Below are 24,744 nucleotides of genomic sequence, written 5' to 3' on the forward strand. Positions count from 1 at the left end.
CCGTAGGCAGTTGACGTAAAACACTGAAATTGAAACATAGCATGTCATATTAAAGAACAGTAGTTTTAGAAGCTTCCTCTTACCTCAGCCTCTTTCTGCTGGAGGATTCTGTCCTTGTCTACCACTTCTTCTTCAACAGGCCTATTGAACAAAAGAACACGTTGATGGGTGTAGGATACGGAAGTAAAACTCTCCAAGAACAGATTCAAGGTTCATATTTCAGTTAATATAACTACAACAAAAACTCTACATGCTTCCGCACAGGGGAAATTAGGATATTCTTAAACCCATGCTTCCCTTTTGTAAAAAGGCCATCTTTACCTCAGACTCCTGTTATTCACTCCCCATTTCTTAAAATTTGATTTATTCACTACTATAGTGATTTTAATTATTTAATCAAGAGATTCCCTCCACTATCTACCCATAGTACAAAAAAAATCAAGCATTAAAAAGCAGTGTAGACTATCTCCTCTCTTCTTTAAGATCAAAATGCTTTGCTGAATACTTAAAGAACAAGTAAAGCGGACTCAAGAATAAGTTGCTATCAAAAAAGATGCAGCACAGGTACGTGCAGATTTTTTGCATTAAGTTGCCAAGGACGGAAACCTTACCGAGAAATAAGAAAAAAAACCCACACAAAACAAAAACAAAAAACCACACACTGCCAAAAAAAAGATTGTTTGGTCTAAACTTCTCTCTTTAGCTATATACGAACGAGCAAGAAAACAGCCACCATGGCAGCTCTGCAATAACTGGAGAAACAACATCCTACCTAACCAGATAGGCTGGAGCCTATTTAAATGTGCCCACTAGAATTTTTTTTTTTCCCCAAGTAGACATCATTCAACAAACTACCTTGCCTGCAGCCCACTACTTCTTTGTGCACATTCCAGTTAAAAGCATAGAGAAAATGGAATGGATACAAAAGAAGAACGGCTGTTTGTAAGCACTGCACTTTGCTAATATTGCTGCTCTTCAGGAAGAACATTTAATACAAATTTCAGTAACGCCATAGATTGAAATCTCAAGAGAAATAATTAGGTACAGATGAGACTAGTTAGATGAGCAAGTTCAACGGCACAAAGGAAAAAGAAGAGACCCACAAGCAGCAAGGCCCAAAGCCACACGCACGCACTTACTTGCCAGTTCGTTTTAGCCTCTCTGAACGGAAGTTCTCATAGTGCAAGTCTTGGGTCACCTCCTGCAGGTCCTGCATGTGTGTTCTAGAACATGCAAAGGCCTATTGAACACTTTGTCCTTCTTGTCAAAGGAAGAAAAACACCCTTTTGTCTTCTATTTTTGTTTTCTAGAATAGATGCATTTACTGGAAAAATAATCCTTACAGACCAAGCCTGACATAAAGCTAGCCAGAACACTGCTTTCAGGTTTATTGGTCTTTAATTCACACTTAAGCGCCCTCCCACCAATATTCTTCAAAGACCCAAAGTATGCCATCACCCTCTTGTTCACTACTGACTTTACAGGAGTTGTTCATACCTGTCTTTGCAGCGTTAAGAACATTGAGAAGACAGTTATTCAGGAATATACTTTAATTCCTGAAGTATTTTTTGCCTCTTAAGTGCTATTAAGTATAATTTGTAACAGAGAACTAGGTGGAGCTCCTTGGCTTACATAGCAGCTGACATTGCCTAACAGTTTCCAATCGTCAGAAAAAAAAGGAAAAAATGCTCACTACGAGTGACCAGCAGAGGGCAATCCCTGCCCAGCAGAGACTGAAACCAGAAATGCACAACAGAATTCCATTTCCAACAACAGGGAGAGGTCATAAAAACAAATACACACCAAAACCCAAACACATGATACCCACAACACTTAAACCCACCTACACAGGCATAATATATCCATATCAGCTAAAAGCATAAAGGGGGGTATCCTATTTAACACAGGATTTCCTACACTGCCAAGAAGCCTGAGCTTTGCCTTTAGAATACTCTTCACATTTTAATCAATCACTTCGAGTAGTATTTTAAAAGTCTCTCTGCCTCACCCACTGCACTATAAGAAAACATCAATGTATATGTAAAGCCATCAAATCAGTTCACATAAGACATAAAAACTGTCACATATAACTGTCAATGTAAAATACAGAAAATATTTTCTGAAGTCAGAGATCAGAGGATTACAGCAGCAAAACAAGCTGCAGCGGGCTAAAAAGTACCTGCCATTAGAGTTCGTTTTGAATTCAGGAGTTCATGTTCTTGTAACTCTCTAGTCATTGTAACAGTTACATCACCACCGGAGATGGGATAATTTTACCATTACTCACACCAGCATTGTGCGCAGTTTAAGGAAATCATTGTGCTCCGGATTTTCAACTTCAACAACTCCCCAGGGATACAGACGGCCTCTGATTTTCTTCCCTTTCACCTCAATAAGTTGATTGGATCCAATAACAGCAAAGGGAATGCTGGCCTAAGTCGAGACAGAGCAAAACAAATTCCTGGTTTGGCTTCTGACTGGTTACTTTTGTGTGTTTTATTTCTCTTTTAAAGAAAGCAAAAAGACTTAAGTAACAGACAGGAGGGGGGAAAAGAAATGCTGATAAATGCACTCTACTATAATCCTTCCACATGAGAAAACCACAAAATCCTATTCTAGGCAACACAACCTCTCATTGTTAACACCTGTAGTTCTGTTAGGATCAGTTTGTCTTCAAACACAAGGCACAAAAGGAAGTGACGCTTTGCTTTAGGAACACTTGACTGCTGTTGAAGTACAGTTTGGGCATAATGTGTCATCTGACATAACATCATGCATGGAAAACAGCCAACAGAAACATTCTTCAGATACAGACTGAAGTAGCTAGAGAGAGAATTTCAGATACATTCTTCAGGCACCTTTGCTAGTATCACAGCACAAAGAGGAAATTACTTAAAACGTTTATTATTCGCTCTAACAAGAGGAAAGTTGTTAATTAGTATAGTAACCATAAGACATGCACATTCTCTTTGCTGGCATGTAAAGGGTTTGAGTCAGAAAACGGACTGCAAATCACCGTTCTTGCTGAACAGTTGCTTACATTTAAAAGAGAAAGGAAAGTCATGACACGCTACATTTAGAATTCTGATGAAGCAGAGACTGGAATAAAAAGGATTATAATTCAGAGGACTTAACATCCAAAGAAAAGTTGAATTTTCAACACATTATAAAGGAATAAAGTACCTTTAAGCATAAAGTAGGCTTGAAGAAGTACTGCAACAAAATAACAAATTAGGAGTGAAACTTGCCTTTAAAACTCTGGTTTGTTCTTTAAACTCCTCATCTTCATCAGAATCTGCATCAGGGAGTTGATAAATCCTAATGCCATGTTCAGAAATCTCATCCAGAACCTGAAGTTTACAAAAATGAAAGAATAACAAGTTCTTATTTCATTGAAGATATATTAAGTTAAAAATATGGACAACTGATTTACTAGTCTGTCAGATCTAGACAACTCAGACTGTTTTTCTGCTTAGAAAAAAAAATCATTAGCAGAAATTGCCATTACTTATGCTTTGAGTGTATGTACTACCAGATTAGTTTATGTCCTACAACACTATCTTACATGGCATTAATTTTATTCTACCTATGAAGAAAAAAGCCCAGCATTTTTCCTTCATTTAAGAGACTTGACTTCAAGTCCACAAATATCCTGAAAAGAACAGTACAAGGTATAAAAGTACTCAGCAAGCAACCTACATGTTTTGAGATGTAAGAAACGAACAGTAAATTGGAAATCAATCACATCCTTAAAATGAAGAAAGGAAGCCTACACTAGACCTGGTTGGGTTTTAAAGATTTTATTTTACTACTGCAAAAAATATTGTAAAAGCATTGCTGAGATTTGCTAACTACAGAGGTTCTCTTTTAAACAGCTTACTAACAGGCATTTTAAAATGCCAAAATGTTTGCTGAGATTACCTCTGCATTAAACCGTTTGTAATCTTCCTATGATATAATCTGCAAAATCAGAAATTGCTAAACATGAGCAGCAGCTCACCTCTCTGTCCACTCAAAGAGAAACAGACTCACTGACTAAATGCATTTTGTGACATTCCTAATCTATGTTTCTTTGCATATGACCTTCACTAGCATATTTTTGTGCAGTGATACAGAAATAAAGATTTAAGACAAACATATCGAGATGCAATCAAGGCCTTCAGACAATCTGTAGCTGTACTTGGGGAATAAATATCACAACACTATTTGCTATGAATGTTAGCTGCATAACTAATAAAATATTTGCAATGCAGTGTACTCTTGCACAGCACTTTTTGAAGACTAACAAATATGCACCTGAGTCAGTGTCCAAAGTGCCAAATAACACAGGATTAAAGATTTTTTTTAAGGCATAAAAGTGCATCTTTAGCAAACATACCAAGTAAGTAAATAAAAAATAACCTGAAGATTCACATGGAGCATAATACAGAAACAGACAAAACCAAAGTGAAGTTAATACGAAAAAATAAGTAAAGCCAATTAATTTGGAGAAGGGATTCATTAGCTACAGCATCAAAACCATGCAGCCCATGCCAAAGTATATTTTTGAGTATTTGATATACACAAAAATCTAGAAGACAGTGCCTATTGTCTCTTGAATCAAAAAGACAAAAGCTATTCAAAATCCACTAAGAGAAAAACCATCCATAAACCATTTTCTTTATTGTCAGTAATGTCTGAGATTAACATTAAAAAATACCCTCTCTGTATTCCTGTGTGCATTCTTTCCCTAATGAAATCACCGCAGGGGTAAGCAGCTAGCACAACTCCAGGCCTTGGGCAGTTTCATAAGGTGGTACAAGTCAACGCTTTCTTCAAAACTGAAGAGAATACTTCTACTGCCATACTATTCAAAATGTTTAAGTCAGAAATCCCATCAATGCACTGACAAGATTTTCTTTCACTAAGGGGTGGTGGTATGAGGAAAGCATGAAGAACACTGAGACTCCACAGTAACTCTCTTCAAAGGCATCTTGGATATCTCAGCAGGAAAAGGTTAAATCTGCAAACTTCCCAGATTAGTATTCCCCAATGATTTGCACATGTAACCCCACAACCAGCACCTGAACCAAGCAGCAGCACCACTGTGGTAATAAACTCCAACAGCGGACAAAGCTGGGGCAAAATCAGAGGTGGTTTTGAGGTAACCATAAAAAACAGTCAGAAAAGCCTACGTAAGGCTGTCCATATAACTGGACATTAACTTGACAACACAAATACAACCAGACTTCAAATAGACAAGACATCTTAATGAGCCTTCTCATAGTATTGTTGTATAAATAAAACTGGTCCAACAGAGCTTGATTAAAAACAGCTGTTGAAAATAAAGCAATCCTTCAGACCATCAGAAGAGGAATGACCATGTATGAGCCACAGCTATTCCCAGGACAACGTTTCCCTGCCAGGTATATAAACATCCCCCGCGCTCACACACGCGCACACACTGAATAAAATATTATGAGCCCCCACCTACACAGAGAGCAATATTTTTAAAAGAAAAAAAAGTCTGGGAATAAATGCTTCCAACAAGCAATTAACAGCTACATTCGCACAACTACATGTAAATCAATGCATGTTGTTACTGTTTTGCAAAATGGAAGATAACTAAACTGTCACCAAATGATACTAAAAGATGCACAGCTGGGATAGGTGGGGCAGCGCTACAGTGCAATGCCTTGGAGTAGCTGCATAAAACAAGAAAGCACATTTAACCTGGCTGAGATCTTCAAGATAAAATGCAAGAGAAACAATAACGGGAAAGCCAACAACAGGGGTGCTAGAATAATATATTACAGCTGTTAAACCTAGTGCTTTCCTGAAAGGAAAAAGAATTGCAATAAAAACAAACTGTATTTTATGGTCCTAACAATGAAACAGCATTTTGCTTCTTCAAATCTGAATTTTATTGGCCTCAGAGGATTCTGTGTTCCTAAAGATTAGCCTTCCCATGGGAAATTTAAAAAAAAGTCAAAATATTAGTTCCCCCCTCATGAAGTCATTCTTTTGAGCAGGTTTCCTTAGCAGCCTTGCATGGCACAGCTTGTGAAACTGCCTTGCATTTCTTCCCACTCAAGACTTTTAAAAAATAACTTTGAATTCCAGAAAGACCAAACAGGAATTACTCCAAGCTGGGTTTCCTTTTCAAGCCCCACAAACTGATCTTGCTGCTTAGTCCAAAGCGGCAAAACAAAAACATCATACTTCAGATTGATGGCCAAATGGCAGAAATATCTAAAAAAAATAGGACTTCAAGCTGCGTCAGCAAAGCAGGATTTTGATTCTTACTCCTGATTAGAGATTCTGTTAGCCAAGATGCTTTGAGTTAGAACAATATACAGTAGCTAGACTTTCAAAGCTTTGGAACCACATTATACACTTGACTTAGTATAAACTCAGTTTGTAGAGTGACCTTTGCCAGCAGTACAAAAATAATGAAGACTTGTTTACCTGTTTCCTAACCACTCCCTCAGACTACAGCTTAAGTGCCATGTGTCTCGTTACATTTAGGCAATGCATAAATGTGGTGTCCATATATGTAAGTCAAGACTGTTTTAAAGGCTAGAAATAATTAAGAGATGGATTAGCACTGAATATGGTCAAGAGAAGCTGTGTTTAAATTAATCTGCTCATCACAGGGTATGTAAACTTGCATTCATCTTCATCTTCTACAATAAATGTAGATCATAAACCCTCAACCTCACATCACTTACAGAACTGTACTGAAAAATAAGCAATTCCAAATTCACATTGAGAAACATGGTTGTTTACGCTACTGCCATGTTTCAGCTAAACTCCAGTGTTAACAATACACAGAAGTGAACATCAAACAACACATGCACTGTGGTGTGCTTGACCCTAGGAGAGGCCACCAAGCAGCAGATAAAAGGAGCACGGAAGAATCCCAAAACAATCACAGCAAGTATTGAAAGCTGGAAAGAGCATGTTCCTCTTCATTTCACCTAAGAACTGCTTTTTGTGAAAGATGACTGTAGCTAACTTGCATGAGTTTATTTTATATATTTGAACTGACAAAGCAGAACATTTCCAGTGAATTATATTGTAAAACAATTACCGTTTCACTTAAATGCTTGCTTCAAATCTTTCAACATCATTCTGCTAACAAATGCTGAACCAAAAAAATAAGTACCTATGAAAACTGAGCCTGAAGTACACTGCTGAAAGATCAAATACAGATTCGTTATAAACAGTAGCAGCTCCACAAGCACTGCCTACTATCAGACAAAAATCTTTAAGCAAGTCAGTACAGCTACAGAAAAAGAGAAGCAGTGAGGCCAGCAGCCACATCTTGCTTTACTTCCCCGAGTTCTTTCAATTTGCCCACAGTACCTGTCACCTCCTCATAGTATTTGTAGAGGAATGAAAAAAAAAAAATCTGTTACACTTAACAAATGAATGTACTGATTTTGAGTCAACAGAACCTGAAAAAAGTTTGTGATCTCAATAAATTTTACTGAGCCATCTTCCAATATAATACAACCTCACCACCTATCCATTCCTCTCTTTGTGTGGTGCATGAAGCCAGTCTGAATCAAAGAGGATAAACCAGGAAATATTAAATATTTACATTTCTTGGGCAGATTGTTCTACTATGAGATTAAATGGAAAATAGATCTAAGGTGAAAGAGTTGTACAACCACAAATAGGTACTTCATTCCTGCAGAATTCACTACAATGTCATATTTGGCAGAGGCCGGCTTGTCTTAGGTTTGGCAGAAAAAAATATATTCAAGACAGCAAGTAAATCTTCCAAGACAAAATATTTTAGTATCACTGTCTGGAAAGACTTTTTCCAATGCAATCCTGAGTACATCTGGTATTTCACATGAACAGATAACCTAGTAGGAAAAAATGTATACAAAACGACATATTTTTCCATAACAACGGAGCTACAAAAAGCATTTGGATCATATATTAGTCCAACTGTCCTGCCTCTATATGTGCTTGTTAATTTGTATCATGGGTGCACTTATTAAGTAAGTTTCTAATCACCCTGCCTCAACCACATTTTCCTACAAGCCACGTGGCACAGCTAGAGTATGCAAGCACGTTTGTTTTGTATGAAACTAAACATAAAGACGCTCTCGAAACACATCTAATGCTCTCCCACCACCAATGAGCATTCAGTCCACCGGACTAAATGAGAGCTAGTCTGAAACATCTACACTACATGCACTGCAGGACGATTTGAGCCCTCATTACAAACAGTTTTGCTCAAAACCTGCTCCGGCGGGGTACACTGCTTGCTACGACAGATGAAGCCAAGAACGGCCAGTTCTCAGCAAGTGTAAATGGTAAAGCACATCAGACCTCAGTGAAGATTTCCCACCTCACACCTCCTGAAGATTAGGTCCTTGGCCACTATCATTCACCTCTCTCCAGTTCTAATTTACTTTATATTTGGCTTTAACATCGTAGGGGTTGCATTGTTCTCATGATCAAGTGTTAGACCTACTCTTCTCTTCAGCCTCTCTCTCTCCTTCAGTGTCAGTGTGTCAGCCTTGGCGATCACAGGCACAATGTTGACTTTTCCATGAAGAGCCTTCATGAATTCTACATCTAATGGTTTCAGCCTGCCAACAAGAAAAAAACAACAAGGTGGGTTTTTCATTTGTTTGTGGGGAGTTTTTGGTGGGTTTTTTCATGGTTTTTTTGGTTTGCTTTTTAAACAGACCAAATGTTTTAGGAGTTATTTATTTCTGGTATCTACCTAGATAATATTTCCAGAATAAATTAAGTCAGAGCACTTGCTTATCAGCTTGGTTGTGTAGAGTCTAAACTGAAATTAAAATTATCGCTATAAAATAAGTTGGATATTATAAGCTCTTAGGTTTCTAGGTGATAAACAATGCAATACTGACTGCTTCAAAACAATATTAAAAGCCAAAAAGGGGACAAAGCGGAGGAGAGCATTAATCCCCAAGGACCATTTTAATTGCATTGGCTAACTGACAGCATGGGAAGTAACTCAATTAAAGCTAAGTTTCCAGTTCAAGTAATGAACAAGATATAATGCTCTAAAATACAAGAGCTTAAGAGCTTTTTCTTACCCATGCCCAAAGGGAGAGATGAAGTAAAAACAGCAATGGACTCTGTTGTCTATAATGTGGCGCCTGTTTAGACCGCTCTCGTCATGAAGGTATCTTTCAAACTGGTTGTCAATGTACTGGATAATTGTTTTGAAGCTGTGACATGGCGGGGGAAAGAGAGGTATCTTAGGTCAGTTTTAAAATAATAAAAAGAGTTATGCAAAGATAAAAACAGGAGGAGAATCGCACTTTTAAGAATATTTCTGTTAAAAAATTCAACTTCCTAGCATCGTATTTACTACTGAGGAAAAGTATTTTGATAATGTAAAAAGACATTTTCATAGCAACCACCAAGTGTCCATGCCTGAGCTACTTTTTTTACTTGGTCCACTGGCTAAAAAGTTCGAGTGCAAGCTCAGGAAAAAAGCACTCAGTGCTGAGACGACACAGACATGAACAGAAGATTGAGGATTTTTCTGCTTTTCTTCTGGGGGTACGGGGTGAAAATTTGTTTTTAAACCAGCTGACAAATGACATATCCCGGATATCCTCTTGATTTACAACCCTGACCTTAGAACTAGGTTTCTATAGTTACCCATGAAGATTTGGGTATTCTAGTCTGTTTTAACTGAGTACAAATAGATTTGCAAGTCACACACTAAAGCATCACATGATTTATTAAGCTATTTCTGTTACCTTACAGAATCCTTCTCTGTTGGCAAAGAAAAAAATAATTCCTACTTAGTTCAAGGTAATTTAAAATATACCCTTCAAAGAAGGAACACAAAATTTGATCACATAGATTAACCAGATACAAAGAGCAGTGACTAGAGAAAGAAAACACAATGCATTACTAAGAAGATTGTTTTAAAAATTCCAGACCATGTAGACACCTGTAAACAACATTAATATAAAAGGACACTTTATATTAAGTACTGCAGGGGAAAGGGAAATGAACGCACTGATGAAGATAAGATTAGGCAGATGATTGTGTATCATGAACATATCTTAAACTACTTGGGGAAAAAACTGAGGAGAAAGTCTAACTTGAAAAATAGTATTTCTGTTGTTGGGAAAGAGCAAATTTGACTAGAGAAATTTATGGAGGAAACAGACAAGAGAACACAAAAAAAATCAGTAGTAATCTGGAAAATGAACACATAAAATGATGGTAAATACCGTGACAGGCAGCAAAGTTCAACCCTGGGCTGCATGTCTGTAATGAAGGTAACGAAAGAAAGTTATGAGAATGATTGAAGAGATCCTGGAAGGAATTTCATTTTCCAAAGCTGAGTAAGCTTTTGGATCTAGGAGTAATAAATCCATACTAGAACATATATATACACACACACACGTTTATGTCTTTGCAAGATTTGCACTGTTCTAACTCATACTACAGAAGACGACAGAGCAAAACATGGAATTTATTCCATTTTGACCTTAGTGCTGCTCAAGTCCTTAAGAACTAATATCTTAATACTTAAATGTGAAAAAGGACATGGTTTACATTCCTGTTGATCTTAGATATTCTCCTTTTAGCTGGTGAAAGGTAATGAGACTGAAGACGTAAAATATTAGGACAGAAACCAAGTACAAACAATGGGAAAGCAACTATCGCACATTTCTCTGGCAATGTAATTAGTTTACGTGCAGTTTTCTAGCTCTAACAGCTATAATTTTCCCTATAAATATGGTGTCAGTGTCCTGTACCTCCTGGACTTCCGGGAAACACCTGCCCTGCACCGCTGTGCTGACCATGACTGAGGAGATAGCACATCCTGCACTGTAACAGCAAACACAAGTGTTGCACTTAAGCCCACCAGGGGAAAATTAACACTATTAACAAGGTGCCAAAAAACCACAAAATACAACTTAACATAAGCAGTAAAAAATGAAAGTTAGCAGCAGCAAGAAAGCAGTTACCAAAGAGTGACCTGCAACACTGCAACCAAGTGAAACGAGGTGTGTGTTTAGCAATATCCAACAAGTTCATCTGTAGACTGTTTTTATCAACTATCATTTTGAGGCCAGATTTGATCCCAAATCTGTGCATGAAGCAATTTTTTTTCTCCTCCTCTCCTTAGATCCTTTCTGTTCTGTCTGATGAAAGCCTTTACTCTAAGGATATGCTGCTCTCACAATCCCAATGTCCCTATGCATGCAAGAGCTGTTCTATGCTTCAAACTTCCCACTGTAAAGAATTTTTCTATTCTCCAAACACACACCTAAACAGATGCCAAGAGCATTCCTGGGTGTAGTTTGATTCTAGAATACACAACTCCAGCGAGCACTAAAGCTTCACACAAAATCTAAAAAATTATCACCATGGTTAACTGTGGTTAGCACCTACCTTTTCTTACAGGCTGTTTTAAGTACAACAGCATTTGAAAAACAAAAAATAATCACTTTAGATAACATGTTGTACTAAATTTATAATAACTCATTTCCCAATCCAACACTGTTGTTCATCCAATCCAGCAGACCTCCTGGACAAATTTGGGGCAACACATAGTCCTTCCTAGCACTTATTCTGTGATGGAAAACACATAAAAATTGACCCCACCTCCCATCCTTGAAAGTCAAACTCTGAAACTAAGCCCTTTCATCAATGCAAAGACAGAAACCAAAAGCCATCAGGAAACCTACTCTGGAGAAAGATTATTTGAAACACTGTCAGTGACTGCCGCCTCCTAGGGACATCACGCCAGTTTGATTTACCTCTATTCAGAAATAACCTTAGTAAAATTCATCACCCTGAAAGACAGGTAGTGTGCATAAACAGCAGCTTTCCCAAAAAAAGTGCTTTATAAAATTTGGATTAAGATCAGCACCATCTACTGGTTAACTATAGTTGCAGTAAGTGCTCCTGAACACAAACATAAGTTTAAGAACACGAACTTGCTGCTCCCTGTGAACGGACAAGGAAGGAAGGTTGTTACCCCGGGTTAGTCTTGACTACAGTTTGAAACAAAGAGTCCATCCATCCACGTCCCTGTGACATCCTGTAGAGTCTAACAGCTTTTGTCAAAAATGACACTCATCACGGCTCGAAGTCTTTTAATGTGGCATAAGAAAACAGGACTTGAGAGAGAGACAATTAAAATTAACTGCATCTTTTTATTTTGTAGTATCCAAGTACTATTTGTTCTTGTAACGTATTTTGACATTTAAGATTTGTCACAGAAAACTAAGTACAAGCCTGTAAGTTGTTCTACTGAGTCTGAATCATCATGGAACAACTCTATTTAGCAAGCCTCCAAAAAGAAAGGGGAAAAACCTGAACACGTAGGTCTCTAAGAGACATCTTAACAGAATAAACAAAGGGTATTAGCACACAATCAACAGGAAGGGCTCTGTGTAACACAATACGGGCTGCAGAGCTCCTTGCTCCAGCGGAAGGAAGCTCTAGTCAACAGTGCACAAAATAAGCAAGACCGCGTTGCAGTCCAGAAAGATGCCTCAGTGTTATTCTAAAAGTGCATTTTTTTTTATTTCAACTTAATAAAGTAGGAAAAGTGAGAGGAAAAATTAAAATCCCACTACAGCTTCTCTTTGAAATTTTCATTTAGTATATTATACAAATTAATTGCCTTTATTTTTACCTTTTTTTGCCTTTATTCACACAACAGAAAGAAAAGAAAAACTGTATCTGATAACAGCGTTCTTCAGAACGCTCCAGATAACACAGCATTCTATCAAGAAATTATTACAAAACATTCTATTGGCATTATAGACGTTTATTTTATCAGCTATTTTGCTCCTTCCTGATCTTTAATTTATAATGAAGAATTCAAATCAACCAGTATTAGCTTTATGCTCCCGTTCTCTGCACAGTGACATTGTTTGTCTTCATATCACCCCCACCACAAAAAAAAGCATCAATGAAAGTTAACGGCTGAGCAAAAATATTGTTAGCACTCCTTAAAAAGATAACCACATGGAAATTCAAAGTTGAGCTTCTAGTTGCACTGGAATAATCCAGGCATCCTAGTGAGCACATCAATGTATCTCATCTTTATTTGAAAAAAGTTATTATAAGATCAGTTTTCCACAGTTAAAGAAAAGTGCACAATGATGACAATTTGGAAATTCTTTCTTCACAATCTTGATGCTAAAGCAATTATGTATGTTGTCCTGTGTATCTGTAGACAACTATTTCAGCCATTAAAGATTATCAGCGGTATTGAGGAAAGAGAGAGCTAAGTAGTATTAAAAAAAAAAAGAAAAAAGCAGTTCTATCCAAATTGCTAGGAGTACATATAAAGGACAGGGAACGAAAAATGAAAAGTACTGTCTTAAAATCATGGAAACTGGATGGGCCACAGACACAGAAAGTAAAAGACAAAAAAATTTCCCTCCACCAGAATTCTGCCCTATTAGAACAGCCATGGAGACAAAAAAGTTGACCGCAGTTGTCAGAGAGAACCTGGAGGAAAGGAAATTAATTTTGAAGGAGAATCACAGCCTAGAGAACACTAACCAAACCTTTCAACAAGAATTTAAAAAAAAAGTTACAAAATCGAAACAATTTTACTATAGATGTGTATTTTAGACAACAAAAAAATCTAAGAGAAATCTGATTTAAAAACTCACACAAACTAAATGCTTATGTCACTGATGATATGAAGATGAGCACCCAGAACACAGAAGTACTTAGAAGATTGTGCTTAACTGCAAGGGCTCAGAAAAGACCCTCTACCATGAATTAATGATAACACCCCATCAATGTTAAGAATAATGAACTTGCTACTTCCTTTCAGTACAAAGTTTTCCGAAGACCACCAGCTGAATCAATTAAGTTCAGAGAGGCACACACGCCAGAGTAGCGTTTGTGTAAGATACAAACTCTATCAAGCAAAGCAGCATTTACACACATACCAGTCCTGGCTGTTAATGGCATCTCCATATCCTGGTGTGTCAACTACTGTCAAACGCAGTTTCACCCCTCGCTCCTCTATTTCTACTGTAGAAGCTTCGATTTGAACTGTTCTCTCTATTTTCTCTAAAATGAAGGAACATTTTGATTATTAGTATGCCTACCAACTGCTGCAGAAACCCCTGCAGGAAAGAGCAACACAGGATGAAATGCAATCTGAAGTGTATTGTAACCTACATTACATAAAATGTTTTAAAGAAAAAAAACAAGCTAGCTAGTCAAAATTTAACACCACGTTTTTGTAAATAAACAATAAGCAATGAACTGAAAAAGAAGATTTACTCATGACAATATGCAAAAATAAAATTTTAATACTCAGAAGCATGCTAGATCCTTTGTCAAAAGGTATTTACACCCCTAACCAGGATTTAAGGTATTACAGGCAAAAAAACATTAGAGGAAAGAGGGATCAGACCAAACCACATTTAGGTATATTGACACCTAAAAGGTTTGAGGGATTAGTCTTTTTTAATAACAATTGATGAAGAAACAACAAAAGCTGAACCTTTGAAAGGAAATATAGATGAGAAAATAACAGCTCGACAAAATATAATTTGGAGGATTAAAATACACCTAGACAGCATGAAGAAGGGGTCTCATGGGTGAAGTTTTCATCAGAATGTTAACTGGAAGAACAGAAATTTCATAGTGTATGTGCTGAAAGAACCACAAAACCATATTTACCAGCAGCTCCAGGAATATAACGTTCTGGATAAAGATCAGTCAGGAACAGACTGTTAATTAAAGTGGATTTTCCCAAGCCAGACTCACCTACAAACAAAATAATTCAGGTTATTGAGCATATGTACTTTTTACTGCAGGCTTTTTAAAGCACCTTTTCCCAAGCCCACAGTATGGAAGAAAAATTTGTTCACCAGGATCCACCCTAGTTCTTAAGACAAAACATCAAAGGTTCAGCCAAGCACTTTAAAAACACAGGAAAAACAAGCCTCTAGTGTTTTTATAAGTGTTACATGAAAATGCTAAGTTTACTGTAATAAATTTCATAATAAAAGCTGAAAGGTCATACAGCACTTTGACTACAGATCTAGAGATAGGCTACTTCAGGGAAATGAAAGCATTTTTCATTTCAACTTACAAAATCAGGAGCTGTAACTCTCCTGTTGAGAATTTCCGAGAGCTTTAAGGCTTTCCTAAGCTAAAAATTGAACCTGGAACTCTGTTAGGAGGGAGAATGAGTAAAGCAATCCCAAACTAGCAGTGGAGTTTTGCACCCTTGCGGTGCGGCTACATAGGTCCTACGAAATATGAAACAGAAAATTATGCAAAATTCGCCTGAGAAGTTCCACAATTGTAGAACTTCAGGTCATACAAATTTTGTTCTACAAAGTAATTAAGTTAAACCTGTTACTGTAATTACTAAATCTGAATTTCAAAAAGTCACTTTTTTCCTAGACCAAGGAATCAAAGGAGTCGGCGCTTAGAACAATTGGCCATGTTATTTTAGATACTACTAACCTAAGAGATGGAGAAGTTATCTGTATTTATTATCACAAACTACATAGAATTAAACTCTATACTTATCACAAGTTACCATTCAGCAACATCTGTGAAATAAATAGGTCTGTCACCAAATAATCCCAAATCGTACTATAGAGCACAGAAAATAAGAAGGAAGTGTTATGCACCTCTTCTCATTTTCATTTTTCAATAACATGTCATTCCAAAGTAACTACCTCAAAAAGGTGATTGTACTGTATAACATATTCCCTTTGCACTTGTATAACATTAAACTGATGCAATGCAAGTATAATTTAACATGTTGCTTAAAACAGCTTTGTGCCTAAGGCACTTTCTGAAGACTCCTACAGGTGCTCATTCACAGAACAGGCAAATTAAAGGTTAATTTATAATACCAGAGTGAGTCAGTGTAGAACAGCAGAAAACACATGAATAGCATCACCATTTCAACAGCAAGATATTCACCATGGGCATTCATGCCTTCAGTTGGGGAAATGGGAGTCAAAGAAAGATTAAGCAACTATCCCAACCACCTGATGATGAGTCAGGAATACAAGAATGTCCTGTTGGCTCAAACTCATCATCTTTAATCACTACAAATACTCCTTCCTACTCAACACGAAAAGATAGTAGGAGATTTAATTAGAGAGCATATAGAGGTTCAAAGTTTTTTATTCTGTATATCAGTAAATTACTAAGTAGGAAGATATATATATCTATGTGAAAAAAAAATCTGTTGTTGTTTAACAGCCACTTAAGTCACTTACCAACCACCATCAGTGTGAATTCAAAGCCTTTCTTCACAGATTTCCTGTGAACCTGGTTGGGCAGATTAGCGAACCCCACATAGCCTGCCGAGTCAGAAAACTGACAAGAAAACAATAGTTGAGTATAAATGAGATCCCCTTCCCTCTAAAAAGTTGAAACAGAGTTCTGTGGATTCTATACAGTAAAGTGCAGAGGTATATGAAGCATAGGGAAAAATAGAGAACGAAACAATTTTGCTGCTATAAAAGACAGACCTTGAAACAGGCTCATTTACTTAACAGATTCCTATCAGACTGCTTGGTAACTTGGGCTACACATAAACAAAAGTCTCTCCTTGGATTTAAAAAAAAAACCAACCCTGCAAACTTGCAAGAACACACTATTATTAATCTTAAGGTGTAAACATACCTAAAAATCAAAGACTTTAAGCTGAATGTCAAAAATATTTGTTAAAATTTGGTATCTGCTGCTACTATCTTCTACCAAAAATAATCAATGCATACATTCACTTGTAGAAAAACAAGAGCATTGGATAGTAACACAGAGATTACCAAGATAGAATCACACAGAAATCTTCAGCTGTTAAGCTGTTCACCTATCTTCATAATGTTTAATTTCTAACACAAAAGCAGGAAAAAGAAATGTGCCTGAAAAACTTATCAGAGAAATTTGGGCTATAAAAAGTAAAGTCTGTTTCACCATCTGTTATCAACTGACTGAAAACCAAATAGGAGCCTAAACAAGAACTGCAGCCACTTGACCGACGAGCTAACTGGAACCAAACAGATGAGTTTATGATGAGAACAGTTTTTATCTAAAGCCATACTTCCAGTGAGTGTGGGATACAGGGGAAATCACTTCAAAAGCAATTAGTTATTTGCTAATGATTCTTTTAAAACCCACCCAGATGGGCAAAAACATTACAAGTTAAGGTTTGTCAAATGAAATTTCCTTAGGTAAAGGCACAATTTTCAACGTGTAAGTAAACACTGAACACCGGCAAACATCCGAAAGCATATAGCTAGACCCACATGCAAGTTCTGTTTCTACTGAACAGCTCCTTTTAAGAAACACATCTGAAGCAATAAGGCATCATTTATTCATTATTTTATCACTTCAATAAAAACACAAGTATCTTCAGAAGTTGAAGAGATTCTAAACAAAATTTTGTCTGTGCAGCCATCTCTTCACCTTTACTTTTTCACCGGACTGAGACATGGTTCGTCACTCCAAGCTTCAGACACTGGAAAATAAAATCCATAGTGCATATTAGCTGACTTAAAGATCATATTCATTTTAATTTTGAACTGATCAATTGAATATAATAATCACATTTTATTCTAGTAGAATGAAAAGTCACGCACTCAAAGATTACCTGAACAAGACACCATCAAAATGGTGGCTTCTGTGAATCTATTCCACAGAAAAGAAATTGCGCAGATTTTCAAAAACAGAACGCTTCACTTAGAAGTTTTAAAATAGAAAGATTCCTTCAAAACTTCAAATAGTAAAATTCAGTATCCCTAAAGATCTTTTATACATCCTGTCTTTAAAGGAAAAATATCTACTGAAAGGTAATGCTGATATACATGGTACTCCTGATGCAATTTTTCTTTTAAGTTATGACTCTGTAATTAGCTAACAAAACCTGAAATTCAAGTATTCTGTTCCCAACCCCCATGCAGAACAGCATAAGGAGGTCCCTTTCCTTCCATTGTCACCCTTTCCACTTCTAAACTATGTTTCTTTAAGAGGGTTTACAAATAGGTGTTTTCCAAAAAATTATATTTGAGAATTGTAATCACATACAAAAAATTCACACGAGAACAGGACACCTATGGGATTTCCAAGTAAAGGTTATAACATTTTCACTCACTTCAAAGTACTGTCGAATACAGTACACAGAACGCTGCAGAACCTTGGCACTTGGCTAACCCACACTGGACACAAACATCCACCCTGATCTGCAGGACTATCAAAGAGATTTGTTCTTTAGTGTCAGACACCCAGAACAGCTGGGCTTTGGCAAGCCCTTATCTTCTTCTCAAGAATGTTAGTTGTGCTATAGATTAGTTATCACGGCAATAGCGAGGCCCTTTTATTTCGAGCGGCTGCAGAGCTCTGGCAGGAAACGCAGAAGTTCCCCACTTCACAGCCCAGGTTGTTGTCAGCACAGCCCTTGGCCTGGGCCGGGGAAATGACCTCCCCGGGCACCTGCGTGTTTCTCAGAAACGCTTTTTTTCAGGGAGCGGGAGTCCTGCTGGCAAGAGACAGGCCAGTTGCTGACACCAGCAGTTTGACAGTCGCATCCTAGCACTGAAACACTGAGCTTTGGACTAAAGTTGAAGTTGGCATAATTGCAACTTGGAGTTTTAAAGAAAACTTGTCTTCAGCTCACACGGCACTTCATTTGTCATTTCAAATCCTGGCAGCTGTGCAGACCCTAGCCACCCTGTAAGCAATGGAAGTTATGTTTTCCCCAACTACTTTTCCCCCATACCCAGTTCATTTGCTTGCTAATGAAAGCCTAATACACCCATCAACTGGAAAATAGGGAGGTCCTGATCCTAATCATCTTCTGACAGCCTCTAATTGGCTATTCCTCAACACATCCTGGGAAACATCCTTTAAGAATGGTTTTGAAAAAACAAAGCTTATTTTTCTTTGACCAATTTGCAAGGGCTCTTTCCAGCCTCCAGCCAGCATTACAGACCCGCAAAGAGTCACAGCCTCACTAACAGATGTAACTCATTGCTCTGTCCACGTCTTGCTTCGATGTTTGGAAATCTCTGTTGTCACCTTTCTCTATAAAATCAGTAACATAATTCAGAAGTTTAGAAAAACTTGTAAATAGTCACTGTCTGAATACTAACATAGACTTTCTGGCCCATTTCTCACAGTAATGTCAGATGAGAAGCCACACAGAGCAGACACCTACAGTTAAAGGTGAAAAGTGGGAACAATTAAGATATTTAAATATGTATGGCAAATTCTCTAATTACTTCTGCTTTAAACTGACAGTACAGTCACACCCATTGTACCATTATCCAAGCTACTTGATTAACAAGCTGAAGAGTCAAAATTGTCAACTGATTATGACTCATCTGGCTCCAAAATTACTCTGTCATCTCATAAAAAGTTAAATTTACAATAAATCACTCCACAAACATAACTTACAAAGCCTGTTTCCTACTGGGCAAACCACATTCGCCTTGTGTCATAATCTGACCAAAAAGGTGCTGTAGCCAAAGCTGTAGGACAGCTGCTCTGATCACATCATGACTGCAGCATATACTTCAATATCTGTGTGCAACAAGCATCCAATTAGATATTTCCCACCATATTTTGTTAGAATAAAAATATTCTAACTAAAAGTTAGCTAGGAAAAAAAATAAGAGATAAAACTACTGTTCCACAACACGTAACTAAGGCACGGAGGTTCAAACGAATCCTCAGTTATTCAGCCTCAACACATTTTGCAATTCATAATGCTGCCCTCGTGAGGTTGCCTAGAAAATTCAACCAACCTCCCCAGATAACAATGAGCTGCCTTCCCAAAGCTTTACCATACCGCTACAACTCAAACCCTCAGCATTAGCAAAACACCGTACATTACATGGTCTTACGGCACCAAATAACCACAGTGCTTGCAGCATTGCTTACAAGTGATAACCCGTCAATGGACCAGACCACACATCAGTGATTGCTGAAATTCTGAAGTCTGTCTCCATACAACCAAGTCAAACACTAAACTAATGCAAAGTTGAGTGTCTGACAACACTCTAGATAGCCCCACATCTGGAAATTTACATCGATTTTTCATAATGAAATAAAAAAAGTCAAAACAGAGCAAGCACACAGCTGTTCTGTATTCTTTAGATTTTCGAAGGACTGTTTCAATCCTTATGAGATGAGCAAAGCAGGACATGCAAAGTATTTTGGAGAGAAAGTAATAGCTGAGATACAATTGCATTAACTTGCAAAAAGCAGTGAAGCTTTTATTTGTAAATAACTGTAGGCCCCATTTAGCAGGTCCAGCAGAAAAAAGGGACACTATACTACAGCATAGTTATGCTCAAATCAGGTTTTTTTGAACAGTGGATAATGTAGTAAAGTTTCATTTCAGATCCCAGCAAATTCTTATCCTAAAACAACATGCTGGTTGGCAATCAAAGAGAACTGATTACCACTAAATTCAGTTACAGCTGTCTCCTCTACAAATACAGAGGCCTGGAACGTGCCATCCCACTGCCTTCTGCTAAGAAAAATATTCCAGTGAGAGAGAGAGGGGAAGGAAAATGGGTCATTTCCTTTGTTCCTGTCAGGATGCAAGGAGTAAACTGTTAAGGAACAGGCAGTCTGGGAGCTTCTTAATAGCACAAGGAAAACGCTATGAAAAATGTACAGAGTGTTTCCATATAAGGATATTAAACAATATTTTAAAATAATCACTTTAGAGTGACCTTAACAATCTTCTCTACAGGCAGAATAGCCCCCCTGATTTATCAAATGAGGCCTCTTTCTTTCCATCTGAGATTATATAATTTTTGACACTTTAAAAAAAAGTATTTAATAGTCTAACAAGGAACCACAGAAAGCAGTAAAGACTTAAGTAGGTTTCTAAGTGCTGGAAACGGTCTCAACACCACCAGCATTCTTGAGTCACATTTTCAAACTGGAAGCAGAGAAATACCAAGAGTATCTCAGTAAAATACCAATTAAAAGAACTACAAAAACCCACAAAGACTTATCAGAGTCAAGTACTGAGGCATATAAACAAACAAAGATTTAGAACTTTTCCAGTTGTCTGGCATGCAAAGAAACAAGGAAGTTATATGAAAATTAAAAATGTTCTCACTGTATTCCAAGCTGAATATAGGGGTATTCAAATACAAAGCAATTCACCTTTTTTTTTTTTTTTTGTAGCTTATGCTATCAAAGTTGCATGAATCACCCAATTCTATCAAACAGCAGTGGGTGCAGCAGAGCCTGTTTTGTGCGTCACGCTTTGTCTGCAGCACATCCTCAGCTCCGTGGTTAGAATCCTGCTCCCAGGGAGATGCATCACTCCCTCTCTATCACCAACCCCAGGTGATTCCATTTCCCTCATTAGAAACAGATGTCACCAATTGAAGGAAGCCCCTTTTACACATTAACAACTGAATACGTTTCTGCATTACTCTTACTTAGGAAAATGACTCTCACTTCCAGAGAATTTAACAGTAAATGCAACAACAGCCAAATCAGCTGTGGCACCTGCAGGCAGACCGAGCCAAGTGCACGCCATTGCGTTGTCTTGGAGTCAGTATTCAGTGTTCTAAGTTTTACAGACTTAGTTTTGGTCATGTGTTTGAACCAACGACACACAATACAGGTTATTCCTGAGAATGCATTGCTGCTCATCAAAACTAGCCACATTTTTATGTCTTTAAAAGCCCTTCTGTGTGTTTGCAGCACATATACGAGGCAAGGAATAAGCATGTAAAAGAGAAGAATCTTGTATGAGCACTGTTCTTAAAAGGAAAAGATCTAGAAAAAGCAATGCATGAATCTCTAATCCTAAATATTTTATTTATTACTCTAGACAACTTTCTTATTGCTATTTCAATTAATATAGTCACTTGAAAAAGCACAAAGAAGGCAGTGATATCGTTCACAGTAAGTTTTAGTGATTATGCACTTCCTACACAAGCAACTTTTGACAGTATGCTCCCAGTGTTACTGTATCAGAGAAAAATACTGCTAAAACTGTCCCATAAATGTGAAAAGTAGGGGCTTTTATTAAATTGAAAAGCTAAACACAGTAGCCATGACCACTCATCAGGAAACAGGCAGCTCTGCCTCACACCCAGAGATTAACTATAATTGTGTATATACTGGTACTGCATATCAAACAGTGATAATTTAGTATTCTAAATCACTTTCAAATCATGCTTATGTCCCATGATACCACGCGGTCTCTAACCTACATGTGAAAAATAATTTATGACCTAAAAAAAAAAAAAAATTTAAAAAAAGGGGGGTAAAGCACTTGTTCCGCCTGTTACCAGACCAGCTCTGTGCCGCCCCGTTTCCCCGCAGCATCCCCGGCTCCGTGTGGCAATTGGAGAAACATCCGAGGAATGTCCCATGGAGACTGAACGTCCTGCCCCACGCTCGCCCCGCACCTCCGGCCACACGACGCCGGGCAGACCCCGGCAGCACAGGGGCCTCGCCCACAACCCTCAGTAACGCGGGCCTTGCTTTAAAAACAAATAAACCTCTCTTTAAAGCAGCCCGCGGCCCGACTGCGGGGCTTCTGCCCCGATACGCGCCCCCTCTCTTCATACATCAGCTTCAAAACCTCGCCCCGGGCACAGGAGGGAGGCCGGAGCGCTGGGCCCGTGCGTGGGGCTCCGGGGAGCGGGCCGGGCCCGAAGCGCTGCCCCGCTGGCGGCTGCCGGCGGAGCTGGGCCCGCTGCGGGGCGCGGGCGCCGGGCAGGCGCAGCGGTGTGCGGGGCGGAGGCGCCCACCTGCCGGCCGCGGGGCGCGGCCTGGCCCGCCAGCGCTTACCTGAGCCTCGGGCCGCTCCCGCCGGTGCCTGGCTGCCAGGCCGCGACCCAACACCTCCCGCGTCGAAGCCCTCCTGCATCCCACACGCCACTGCGGCTGCGCGCCTGCCTACCTACCTTCGGCGCGACTCTATGGTCTAGGCCGTTTCCCAGGATAAGGCGCGGCTCCGGGACTAGAGAAAGGAGGGATAGAGCGTCTCCTCCGCCCCGCCCGCTTGCCTGAGTGGCAGCGGAAGCAGCCAGCTGTGCAGCGCGGGCGGGCGTTGCCATGGCGACATGGCAGGCGGTGCCGAGCCTCAGTGACTTGGAAGTGACACAAGTCCGACCTGGTATCCAGCTTCACATCCCCCAGCAGCCCTCTTGGACACCCGCCTTGTACAGCCAGTGTCGGCCTGGAGCCAAACACGGGGGTGAACCTTCAGCAATGAAACACAGTCAGAGCCAATTCTGCTGAAATTATCTCCTTCTCAAGTTTGATTCCTATTTCCTACCCAAATACCGCTGAGATTTCAGATTGCCTCCACTTACAGCAGGTTTTAGTGACAGTCCTCAGTGTGGAAAAGCTTTTGGTGCGGTAGGTGTGAGAGCCAGGGGGAAACGCAGCTTAAGCTTTGTGCTGCTGGGCCGTAAAGGAGTGTGTAACATGAGCCTGTGTGGTTGTCAGCTGCTCGTCCACACATGAAGCAAATGTCTCTCCCAAACATCGTGCAAAAAACCCAATGTACTCATTTGACCCACACTATTGCTGTCTTCCCTCTCGTCATGGCATTCCTGCTGGTGAAGCGAGAGCCGCTGTGCCCGGGTCAGCGCCATGGCTGAGGGGGGAGCAGGATGCTCGACTGCAGGTTGTCTGAGGCATCAGGGACTCCCGCAGGCGCAAACCTAGCGTGTAAATGACACCTGTAGTCAGATTACAGAACCAGATCCCCTTCTCATGGTAACACAGCGTCACATAGCTCAAGCACTCAATAGGAGGCTGACAAGATTACGACAGAGTATCAGCAGAAATTCAGGAAAGGTTCTTCCTTCTTCCAGCTGCAAGGACCATGTTCAAGAAAGTTCCTAGTGATGCATCCAAACATTTTGCAGAGGGCAGCTTGTATGTACAATCTAGCAGCAAATCTCTTGCCCTGCAATTCTGAATACCAAGAAGCACATTTCTGTTTTGTCTGTGTTTCCATCCATTAAGCAAACGGGCCTGCAGCTCACAACAGGAAAATGTGGAAGTGAAACAAATGCTGCTGAAGGCAGACTGGCATTATTTGTTAATTCACATTGTGCTCATATTATCAACCAAGCATTGATGTGATCTAAGTAAGAACAAGACAAAAGCCAAGGAAAGCGCGACCAAGTTCCGTTTCCTAGGACAAAGTGTAATGTTATAACACAAAGTACTGTTATATGGTACCTTCTTGGAGGAGTTAAAAGATGGCATTTCAGACTTTAGAAATTATCTTATTTTAAATTATTCCAAGGATATCCATATAGATGTTTTGTACTATCACCAAAGAAGAAACAGTGGCAATTTCTCTTTCACTAAGTTAGAACACCATGATGTATTTTACACACATAAACTGATATTACAAATAACTATTTAGCACTTGAAGAAAATACTAGAGATTAGTGTGGACAAGGCCAGACTCTTGACTTGCATCAACACAGAGTCTGGTGGAAGTTTGTACTTTCCCATGGTTGTCACTCCTTCCCTTTGGCAGGATCTAGTGCAATGGGTGAAACATTCTCCATAAATTTAAAATGTCTCACTATTGAGGCATACCAGTAATTTTCCCAAGTCATGGCTGAATCAGATGGCTGACCAACTGTCACATAAAGTGTTCAGGAAAGTCACAATCCTCCCAAACCAGTCCCATTATGCCAGTAAGTAACATAAGGAAGGGCACTTTGGGTAAGCACAAAGGTCAGTTCTAGCCAGTGCCCCAGCTCTGCAGTGCCCAGGAGC

At 39.0% G+C, this 24,744-nt stretch overlaps 1 protein-coding gene across 3 annotated transcripts in view; it reads right to left on the reverse strand.

Annotated features, from left to right (window-relative positions):
* Positions 1-22,971, reverse strand: part of LOC135995320 (septin-2) — a 36,064-nt gene extending 13,093 nt beyond the window's left edge. For 2 of the 3 annotated variants that reach the window (XM_065646555.1, XM_065646554.1), the window contains exons 1-11: positions 22,786-22,876; positions 17,425-17,476; positions 16,233-16,332; positions 14,668-14,754; positions 13,926-14,049; positions 9,069-9,203; positions 8,474-8,591; positions 3,249-3,350; positions 2,288-2,433; positions 1,140-1,223; positions 84-141 (exon numbers count right to left, since the gene is read on the reverse strand). In XM_065646555.1, coding sequence (XP_065502627.1) covers positions 84-141; positions 1,140-1,223; positions 2,288-2,433; positions 3,249-3,350; positions 8,474-8,591; positions 9,069-9,203; positions 13,926-14,049; positions 14,668-14,754; positions 16,233-16,332; positions 17,425-17,451 — 981 coding nt within the window. In that variant the 5' untranslated portion in view covers positions 17,452-17,476; positions 22,786-22,876. Of the gene's footprint in view, positions 1-83; positions 142-1,139; positions 1,224-2,287; positions 2,434-3,248; positions 3,351-8,473; positions 8,592-9,068; positions 9,204-13,925; positions 14,050-14,667; positions 14,755-16,232; positions 16,333-17,424; positions 17,477-22,785; positions 22,877-22,901 lie in introns of those variants that run through there. The other variant, XM_065646557.1, reaches the window with a different exon arrangement.
* Positions 22,972-24,744: the final 1,773 nt, after the last annotated feature.

This window comes from Caloenas nicobarica, chromosome 16 (assembly GCF_036013445.1).
Source record: "Caloenas nicobarica isolate bCalNic1 chromosome 16, bCalNic1.hap1, whole genome shotgun sequence".
NCBI classification, from domain to species: domain Eukaryota; kingdom Metazoa; phylum Chordata; class Aves; order Columbiformes; family Columbidae; genus Caloenas; species Caloenas nicobarica.